The sequence below is a fragment of the Chelonoidis abingdonii genome, chromosome 2, assembly GCF_003597395.2.
Source record: "Chelonoidis abingdonii isolate Lonesome George chromosome 2, CheloAbing_2.0, whole genome shotgun sequence".
Lineage (NCBI taxonomy): Eukaryota > Metazoa > Chordata > Testudines > Testudinidae > Chelonoidis > Chelonoidis abingdonii.
Genome location: NC_133770.1, coordinates 216,338,731 through 216,349,715, shown reverse-complemented (window position 1 = coordinate 216,349,715; position 10,985 = coordinate 216,338,731). Strand labels below are relative to the sequence as shown.

Below are 10,985 nucleotides of genomic sequence, written 5' to 3'. Positions count from 1 at the left end.
AACCCGGTTTTCCTTCAGACTTCCTCAGAGGGATCTGTCTTTTGCGAGAAAAGACCTTGCCGTCAAATGGCAATCCTATATATGTGCTGCAGCTCAGGCGGTAGCCGGATACTGTAACAGGATATGCGCCTCATGGCTATGCCAGAGGCGACCGTTCTAGCCGCCGATCTGCTGAGTCCAGCAAGCTTGCAGTGAGGTTCTTGCACCTTTCCCTCCTCAGGAGGGCTGTGACTCCGAGGGGTCCTGTGGATCAGCTCCGTGAATTTGCCGACCGCCTCCAGGTATTGAGGAGTATCGCTTAAGAGGGCTGCTGGTTCGCCGACCGGAGCTGAAGCCTCACGCAGAGTAAATCTTTCGGCCCCACAAGTCCATGTGTTTGCCTCCTGGACTTTTGCGCGGGGCTTGTTGGCCGTGGCACTCCGCTCGTTGACCACTGTACACCAACGAACAAGGGCGGGGGTGCACATATAGGTATTCGTACCTTTGGAATGCACCATGTATTTCTTTCCACCCCCTGCTGTCGGTGGAATGGACGCCGGAGATTGCCAGATGGTGTCAGCTCTGGCTGGATGGATCTGATGAACGGGAGGCCTCCTGGTAGCGTTCCGTGAGAAGATGCTGACCGCTGTGTCTCCACCTCAGGACTTCCTCCACGGGAAGGCTGATATTTGGGCTACGCGTCGCAAAAATCCTGGTGCGCCGCAGACGTAAAAGGAGGAGGCCCGGGAGGATGTGCCCGCTACTGCTCATCCGGGGAAGAGGATGATGACAACCCTGGAGAGCGGGTCCTGGACAGAGGCTTCCATCCTGGTGGACTCCGCCTCTGGAACCTCTGTTGTTCTGGAGCCTGCATAGCACCTGCCTCCGTATCAGCGGGGGGGGGGGGGGGGGTCTACTGAGCGTGGCCTCAGGTGCCCGGTGTTCAGAATGACCCGAGCGTGATGGGCCCCGTCGGTTCACCCTGGGGTTGGTGATAGGCCCAGGGTGTCCAAAAGGACCACTGCGGTGGCCCCTGGTCCTGATGGGCTTGAGTGTCCGATCCCCCATAGGAGGCGCTGTCCGCGTACGAGGAAGCGGACGTGTGACGGGATGGCCACGGGGGAGCTGAAGCAGACTGGACCAGATCTTTGCGTCCACAGTAGCTGTTCCTGTGCGGTGCCGGCGAACGGTACCGGGAGCCGTGGCGGTGTGGAGAGCAGGACCGGGACCTACGACCAGCGCAGTGCCGGGAGATCGACTGGTGCCGAACATCGGCATGCCTGGATCGGCTACAAGAGGTTCGGTGGTGCCGGGATCTGGAGCGGTGCCGACGGTACGACGGGGACCGGGACCTCGTCCGGTGCCGCGACTGCGACCGGCACCGGGATGGAGAACGGTGCCGGGACTGCGAGCGGCGTCGGGATCGTGAGCGGTGCCGGAGTCGGGAACGTTCACGGGATCCCAAACGAGATCGGCAGAGCTCCTTGGTGCCCAGGGACGATGGTCGCACCATGGCAGGTTTGCCCAGCGACTGGATGACCCGCACCGGCGGTGCCGGGGGTTGAGGCAGCTCAGGCTCTGTAAGAGCGATGAGGTCCCACGCCGTGGAGAAGGTCTCCGGCGTGGACGGTATGACGAGCTCTACCACAGCATGGGCCAGGGAGCTGGTCGGCACCGGACTCGACGGCTCCTGAGAGGCCGGAATCAACGGTGCAGGAGCAGGCGGTGCCGTGGCAGTTGGCGGTGCCGGGCGGTCCGACCTGGAGCTGCGCTCTAACTGCGGTGTGGTTGAAGGTACCATGGGAGCCTTGCATTTCGTACTCCTCGGGGAGAGTGAGTGCCGTCGGCTGGAGGACTGGGCCGGTGACAGGAGGTGCCGAGGAGTCTTCGCAGGTGCAGGAACAGACGAAGCACTTGTTCCTGCTGCCAGAGACGGTGCCGAGGATGGAGGAGTTAGAGCTGCCTCCATCAAAAGTTGTTTTAGGCGAGAGTCTCGCGCCTTTCTGGTCCGGGGCTTGAACGCCTTACAAATACGGCACTTGTCCGACAATGGCCCTCGCCGAGGCACTTTAAACAGGAGTCGTGCGGGTCTCCTGTGGGCATCGGCCGACGGCAGGTTGAACAGGGCTTGAAGCCCGGCGAACCGGGCATGGGCCCCGGTGCCAGGGGAGGAGAAGGGGCGAACCCCCGATCCTCTTAAACTATATACACTAACTACAACTATACTAACAGTAATTAATAAAGAACTAGAGAAAAAACTATGTACACTAAAAGGCTAAAGCACGAGCAAATCGCTAAGGAGGTGGAGATCAGCTAAGCTGCGCTCCACTGTTCCAACGACCGACACGGGCGGTAAGAAGGAACTGAGGAGCGGTCGGGCCGGCAGGGGTATATATCAGGCGCCATAGCGGCGCCACTCCAGGGAGCGACCTGCCGACCCACCGAGTGTTGTAGGGTAAAAGTTTCTCCGACGAACATGCACGCAGCGCGCGCACACCTAACTGGAATGGATATGAGCAAGCACTCGAAGAAGAATCCTGTGTTCCTATGGGATCAGGGATGACTTACCTATTACAAAACAAGCTTAATCATGGGCTGCTGTCTTTTGTATTTTTCCCCCTTTAAGGTGTTTTTAGTTTTAATTCTAGATACAGTTCCTCCCAGAAGAGCTAATGTCAGGAAGTCCCCCTGATATAAGCATTACTTACTAGCATTATGGTGATTGCCTGCATAAAAGGGCAGGATATTAGGATGACATTAATGGTAAGCAGTAGCGTCATAGTACAACGACTATAGATTGGTTATGGGCAACACCAGTTTGCTTTAAACTCATGTTATCATTGGCCTACTGGTGGTCATTAGGCTCTAATAACTAAGGGCTTGCCTTGACATACAGTGCTACAGCTGCACCAGTGCAGATGAGCCACTCTAGTGCTTTAGCGAAGACGTTACTACGCCACCAGGAAAGCTTCTACGGGTCAGCATAGTCAATCCACCTCCCTGAGAGGCGATAGCTATGTTCATGGGAAAAGCTCTCCCGTTGACATAGCGCTGTCTACACTGAGGGTTAGGTCGGTTTTCTCACATCCCTAAGTGATGTATTTATACCAATATAGGTCTGCAGCGTAGACCTGGCCTGAGAAATACATATATTCCTTTGCCCTGATAAAGGTCTACTACAGAGATGAGTGAACTCCGAGTTTGAAATTTGTTGAACCTCCTGAACTAATTTTAGGTATAAAAAGGCTGGCAGAACTAATATTTTGGTGGCCTATACTACACGATGCCCTTTTATTATTATTCTGGACCCATGTACATAATGACAAATTTCTATATATTAATTACACTGTACCTGCATTGCATGAGAAATAACTGCAATGCATTTACATCCGTAAGTGCTCAGTGTATACTCATTACATAGTTCTGTCACTTGAAAAATACCAACATAACAGACCTATATAAGCTAAGAATGTGGTGTTTCTATGTCTAAATATCAGTGCCACCTTGGCCTCCAATGGCCCCAAGGAGAAAAAGGCTGGGACTCCACTATAACGTTAGGTAGTAAACCATTTCCAGCATGAAAAAGATTTCTCCACAGGTTTCTGTTTATATATCTGGGTTACACATTCTAGAATGTGTATACTACAACTCTTAGCATAACAGTTACACACTTACCATACTGTCAAATTGTATCCAATGTACTTCATTGTTAGAGCTTATTCTGGACTGCTGTGTCTGCAGGGCATAGGGGAAAGAGCTGACTTGGAGGACCAGGAGATTGAAAGCTTCAGTGACTTCTCTGCAGTTAATAACTCTATCAGCCAGTCCATGACTGGGTTCACCATGTGATAGAGAACTTGAGATGGCACTGTGGAAATAAAAATACACAGAACAGCTTTATTGTCGCCTTCAGATTCAACTGTAACGTTAACATCTCTAGATGAACAGGGACCTAAAAGCCCCAGGTCATCAGACGCTGAAAAGGAACATCAGCAAGGCGTTCTGTATAGAGAAGCCCAAGACTGCACAAGAAATAATGGAAAGAAGTCCCCCAGTGGGAAGCAACTAAATCAATTTGCCAATTTAAAGGTTTAGAACATAGGAAAAAATTAAAAACAAGCTAAAAAGAGTCAAGTGTCTCAGCTGGACCAGGCTGTAACATGAATGGGGATGGGATGGAGAGGTGGGGGAGCAGGGACAAAAATTAACTGGATTGCTCAACCAGAAACAGTCCTTATATACAGGGCTGGCTCCAGGTTTTTTGCCGCTCCAAGCAGGGGGAAAAAAAAAAAAAAAGGCCATGATCGCGATCTGCAGCTCTACCGCCGCTGCTTCAGTCTTCGGTGGCACTTTGGTGGCTGGTACTTCGCTCCAAAGGGATGAGGGACCGCCGCCGAAGAGCCGATGTGCCGCCCTCTCCGTTGGCCGCCCAAGCACTGTTTGCTGGACTGGTGCCTGGAGCCGCCCTGCTATATAGGGACTTTGAGGCATAAAATTGTTTGATTTCCTGTCTCCACTTGCTGGTAGGTGGACATAACACTCACTTGTCTCAACAAACCTAATGAATAGGAGAATTTCATATTTGGCACACAATAAAATATATAAACTAATTTGTTTGAGAAAAAATAACGAGTATTTTGTTTACTAAATTCTCAGTCCGAATGTGTCCCAAACCATACAGACTGTACTGGATACTTGAGCAGTGAATAAAAGGAATATATTTTGCTCTCATGGGTCAAATTCTCTCTGTCTTTATGCAAAAGAATTTTGATGATTCTTGCATGAGCAAGGCAGTATAATTTATAGCCTTCATTTCTCAAAAGACAGTTATGACGGGACTTCACATGGAGAAAAGTCTCTGTGTTTTGTGTCACTCAGCCAGGTCTACACTGCGACTTTAAATCGGTTTAATGGCCGTATACGATTTAACGCTGTACCTCGTTCACACGACGTCGTCATTAATATCGAGTTAAACGCTCCTTAAATTGATTCGGAACTCCTCCAACGAGAGAGTAGCGCTAAATCGATAGTGATAACTCGGATTAGGGTCATGTGACGGAATCGACGTTATTGCCTCGGCGGCATCCCAGAGTGCAGCACTGACGCTCTGGACAGCAATCTGAACTCGGATGCAGCGGCAGGTAAACAGAAAAGCCCGCGAACTTTTGAATTACATTTCCTGCTTGCCCAGCGTGGAGCTCTGATCAGCACGGCTGCAATGCAGTTTGAAATCGAAAAAGAGCTCCACATAGACCGTACGGGAGATACTAGGTCTGATCGCTGTATGGGAAGCAAATCTGTTGTATCCAGCTCGTTACAGAACCGAAATGCAAAGCGTTTGAATAAAAACTCCAGGATACACGCGCTGCGTGACAAGCGTAACGGGAAGCCAGAGACTCAAATGGACGCATGGATAGGAGGGGTACTGAGACTCCACGCTATCCCACAGTCCACAGCAGTCTCTGAAATTATTTGCATTCTTGGCTGAGCTCCCAATGTCTGTAGGTTCAAACACAGTGCTGGCGTGGTTCAGGGAACAGCTCCTCAGTTTATTCCCCCCCACCACCACGTGAAAAAAAAAAGGGAAAGATTGCTGTGCTATGGCGTTTGCTCAATGCACTCCGCGAAAAAGGCCAAAGGTTGTCTGCTGCCTTCACAAAGGAGGGGTGAGCTGTACCAGCACCACCCGGGGCAGTGTTTTCTGCCCCATCAGGCACTGTGCTCTCAACACGGAAGTGGGAACTATGGGATAGCTGAGGAACAGCTACCCACAGTGCACCGCTCCTGAAATCGATGGTAGCTTTGGACCATGGACGCAAACAATCGATTTCGGGATCCCACTGTGGACACACTAAACCGATTTTATTAGATCTGTTTTGTAATATCGGTTTAAGCTAATTCGAAATAATCGTGCAGTGTAGACGTACTCTCAGAGTAAACACTGACACTTACTCTCCGTGCTCATGATGCTTTGTCATTGTTTTGATATTAAGAATTCTCATCTTAAAGTACCAGGGTTGTATTTAAAGGAAGAGAAAACAAATGACCCTCATTATCTCTCTGTGGCAAATAGTTATATTTTCTGTAAGGCTATTCAAATAAAAACAAAACAAAAATACTCAGGCTTAAACAACATGACTAACTGGGAAGATCACAGTTAACTACTGTGCTCACTAACATGGGGAAGGTTTGGGTATGTCAGGACCTTGGTACTGAACCCAGCCCCACCTGGTCCTTAAATAGCAGCCTTAGCTGCTATACCATAGCAATGTCCTAAACAGGCTCCCACGACCAACAACCTTCATACTAAAGGCCTACAAGCCCAAAGAAGTCACATCCCAAACCTCTGATTGGATGGACAGGCGGCACTCTTATTGGTACCTGACCTCTACAGAGGAAGAAGCAGCTGTCTGAGCAATAGACTAGTGCCAACTGGTTGCTCACCAGACCATCTTGCCTTGCTTCACTTCCCCTGCTGCCTCACTGCCTCATCTGATCTCAGCTTCCCAGTCCACTGACCCAGCCCCATGGATTTGATTTTCCAGCTGCTGATCCCTCCAAGAACTCTGACCATTGCCCCAGGCTGCCTCTAATACAAATTGACCTGCCAGCTATCTGACCACCCAGGCCCACTGGACTACTGCTCTGGATTGCACCCTAAGCCTGCCCTGGCCACTGGGTATTACTGTAAGTGGTTTGTTTCTGCAGTGATGCACAGGTAGAAGAATGGAGACCAGTTTCCTCCCTGATGATCTGATTTGGTAGTGGTAGTGGTAGGGACTCGACCTTTCCTTTGTTCTAGAGTATTGGTTTGTGGCTAAAGGTGGGACGAGGGAGGAAGATTCAGTCTCTTTTCTACTCTGCTCAGTTACAGATAGGAAAGAAATGGGACTGGGAAAGACATGAGAAGTTGGATGAGAATGGCTATGCAGAGGAAAGGGAGAAGGATGGCAGGGGGATCCCTAGGAGCATTCTTGTTAAGGATTTAAAAATCTAAAGTTGACCCCACCTTAAATCGAATCTGAATTATAGTTTTAAGAAATATCTAGGATGGACAAAGATGATGACTTCTGTTTATGAATCTTCAAATGGCTAGGGCACAAGGCGACATCAGGCTGAGATCATAATTTTGATTTATTAAAAATCCTGAGTATTAGTATATAGTAGAATAAATTTTTGCCCTGCTACTGTGAAGCACTTACCTCGTTAAATCGACGTGGGCATTGTCGTGAACCAGCACAAACAAGGTGTATGGATTCTGCTTCACCCGTCTCATAAAAACTTCAAATTTAGTTTGGATCTCATTGTCTAGCCGTACTACATATTTCTCAGCTCTCTGATAGGCTGTCCCATTCTCTTCTAGGCCCAAGTCAATAAGAACACCTTCCAAAATGAAAAAAAGAAAATTCCCTTGCCTTTATCTACAAATAAGGCCTTGTCTACGCTACAGAGTTTTGTCAACAAATGTTGCTTTTTGTTGACAGAACAGTGGAGATATGTACACACTACAGTGCTATTTTTGCCGACAGAACTCTCTGGTTTTGCCGACAAAATAAAACCACCTTGATGAGAGGCAGAGAGCTTTTTGTGGAAAAGTTATATCAACCTATGGGCAGATTTCCTGTGGTTTTGTGAGAAAAACTATGAACGGGACATGGTGCAGTGCTGAGCAAAGATAAAGGGGCTGAGGCAGATGTACCAGAAGGCAAGACAGGCAAACCGTCATTCCCGTTCTGTGCCCAAGAGCTTCCACTTCTATCAGGAGCTGGACACCATCCTTGGTGGTCATCCTACCTCCACCACCAAGGAGGCTTCAGAGGGGCTGGAGGCAGCCATCAGTGGACCTAACCCTGAGGAAAAAGTTGTGGACGAGGAGGTGGAGTTGGAGGATATTTGTGGAGCCCACAAAAGGGTTGTGCAGTGTTGTAGTGAGTCAGGAACTCTTTTCCACTCCAGAAGGGTCTAGCCCGTTCTGGCACTCCATCTCCAGTGAGCATGATGCAGGAGAGGAGACCCCTGGTAAGTAATCTTTTTGAGTTGATGCTGCTTGGTTATATGATGTACAGCTGTCCTTTGCTCTGTGTACTGTAGAAGTGGGTAAAGGGACAGCAGCAAGGAGCACTTCAACAATAGGCTGAGAAGGTGCAGAATGACTATGGATTGTGCGTTTGGGAGATTAAAAAAATCTTAATGAGGAAAGCATTCCCATGGTCACAGGAGCCTGCTGCACACTCCTTAATCTTTGCGAGGCTAGGAATGAAAAGTTTCCTCAGGGGTGGAGTGCTGAGGCAGATCGCCTGGTTGCTGATTTTGAACAGCCAGATACCAAGGCTATTAGAGGGCACAACGGGGGGGGCAATTCGACTCAGGGAGGCTTTGAGGAAAATTTTTGATAATGAGCTTCAGTAACGTGTATTTCTGTAAAGCAATGTGCCATGCTTCATTAATTTCTGTTATCTTATTTTGTCTAAAACTTGTGATAATTCTTGAGTGGGATTTGTAGTAAGCAAATTATTAAAATGCATGTGTGTTTTAATATCAGCAGCGATCACTATGTGTAGGACACAAATAAAGACTAGTTATCTTTCAGAGATTTTGTTTTTATTAAACACCAATTAACACATATAAAAGAGTTGGTGTAGCGTGATAACAGTTTTGGGCAGGGGAGGCTGTCATAGCTGTGAGTAAATCCAGCTATCATTTTGGAAGTTGTCCTAAGGGGTGGAGTGAACGGGATACCAAGATGTTCCAGGAAGTTGCAAGGAATGTGTGGGAAGAGTTTGGGGAGGACATGGGAAACAGTTCTGTTTTGGATGCAGGGGTGGGTGAGCATGCATTTGTTCTGCCTGGTGCATGATTAGGGACTTCAACATCTCTGTTTGCTCCTCCATCACTTTTATCATTTGCTCCTGGGCCTTTATAATGTGCTCCTCACTGTCCTTTCTGTCCCGCCTTTCCATTTCTCTTAACTCCTTGTGTTCTCTTTTTTTCTGACTCAGAGGCTTGGATCACCTCTCGGAACATATCTTCCTTGCTCTGCCTTGGTTGCTTTCTCATCTGGCACAGGCACCTCTCCAGTGTGTAGGGGGTTCCCCTGAAGGCCACACCTGCAGAAGCACAAGAAGCAATACACAGACGCATGATTGTTAGTTCACGTACAGCATTGAATCATTATAGTAAAATACACCTCAACATACTAATCACTTTCTCACTGTCCCTTGGTATGCACACTTCTCAGTGAACACCCTAAACATGGTGAGTTTCTCCCAGGTGAGCGGCAGGTGCTCAAGATGGGGCAAAGGATATAGGTGATGTTTTCAGGGGATCAGTGAAGGCAACGGGACAATATTGTAAATTCTACAACCATTTTCCACAGACAGGGGTCATTGAAGCCATATCTCACTGAGGGTAAGCAAGGATGAAAAGGTGCATATCTCCTGCATGCGTTGCAGCTTCAGACTTGGTCCCTGTGCTGCTCGCCTGTGTGCCACTTTGGTCCCTGCACAAGTGATTGCCGAGTTCTTCCAAGAAAGTTTTCTAAAGATTTCTCTGGAGGATTCCTCTGAAATCTCGGTGTGCATCAACACACTGTTCTGCTGCACTGCTTAGCTGCACAGGGGAATGTGAAGCACACAGCTAGTCTTGCACATTTCTATCCATTCACCCACCTCTACAGTATACAGAGCAAAGGACAGCTGTACATCATATAACCAAGCAGCATCAACTCAAAAAGATCACTTACCAGGGTTCTCCTTTCCTGCGTTATGCTCACCGAAGATGGAGTGCTGGGATGGACTAGATCCCTCCGGAGTGGAAAAGCGTTCCTGACTCGCTACAACAACACGCAACCCTTTCGTGGGCTCCACAATGTCCTCCAACTCCAACTCCACCTCCTCATCCACAACTTTGTCCTCAGGGCTAGGTCCACTGTCTGCTGCCTCCAGCCCCTTTGAAGGGTCCTTAGTGGTGGAGATGGATCACTGCCAAGTATGGCATCCAGCTCCTGAGAGAAGCAGCAACTCTGGCCACAGCATCAGAGCAACGGTTCACCTCTCTTGCCTTCTGGTACACCTGCCTCTGCTCCTTTATCTTTGCTTGGCACTGCATCATGTCCTGTTCGTAGCCCTTCTCACAAAACCCATGGGAAATCTGCCCGTAGGTATTGAAGTTCCTATAACTGGAGAAAAGCTGGGACTGGACAGCCTCCTCTCCCCATATACTCAGCAGATCCAACTGCTTCACAGTGGTCCAAGAGGGAGAGTGTGTGTTGGTGGAGCCGCTATGGTCAGCTGGGAAAATGCGATGTGGGTTCTCCACGCCGAGCAAACAGGAAGTGGAATTTCAAAAAGTCCTGGGCCTTTAAAGGCGGAAGGGCAGATGCTTGTTTACCTCGCAGAAGACCAGTGGAGTTTGAACTGCTGATCAGAGTGGTCAGAACGGGAATTGAGAAACACCTCCTGGAGGCCATTTACTGTGACAAAACTAAGCGCGGTGTCTACACTGACACTTTGTCAATATGACTTGGCCACAAAAAGATCTGTGCCTCTTGTCAATGTGATTTCATTTTGTTTGCAAAACAAGAGAGTTTTGTCTGCAAAAGTACCACAGCAATGTGTACGCCTCTGCTGTTCTGTCAACAAAAGCTGCCTTTTTTCAACCAAACTCTGTAGTGCAGACAAGGCATTAGTGGGATAGATTTACTTTCACGGTGGGGAGTGAAAGTTATTTCTCCACTTCTAGATCTCCTCCAAGAAGGGGATGGATTTATGAGCAGACCAGAGACTCTCCACATTACTAAAAAAAATCATTTAGATCTATGTAAGAATCTTCAATATGGCATTGAGTTGTGTCAGACTCAGTGACACTAAGTTTAGTTTCCCTGTACTTGGCTAATACTTTCTTCCCATTAGATGGATACCCGAGTAAAAGATACTTGGGCATCCCCTTCAAAAATTCATAAGTTTATAGATGCCTCTTGCCAATATTGGGTCAATCTTTTCTATTGC

General features: G+C 48.4%; 1 protein-coding gene across 4 annotated transcripts in view; it reads right to left on the bottom strand.

Moving 5' to 3' along the window:
* The window catches only part of GREB1L (GREB1 like retinoic acid receptor coactivator), a 140,461-nt gene that overhangs the window by 53,754 nt on the left and 75,722 nt on the right, over nucleotides 1–10,985 (bottom strand). For all 4 annotated transcript variants that reach the window (XM_032795792.2, XM_032795793.2, XM_032795794.2 and 1 more), the window contains 2 exons: nucleotides 7,182–7,362; nucleotides 3,655–3,847 (listed from right to left, as the gene is read on the bottom strand). In XM_032795792.2, the coding sequence (XP_032651683.1) occupies nucleotides 3,655–3,847; nucleotides 7,182–7,362 (374 nt within the window). The remainder of the gene's footprint in view (nucleotides 1–3,654; nucleotides 3,848–7,181; nucleotides 7,363–10,985) is intronic.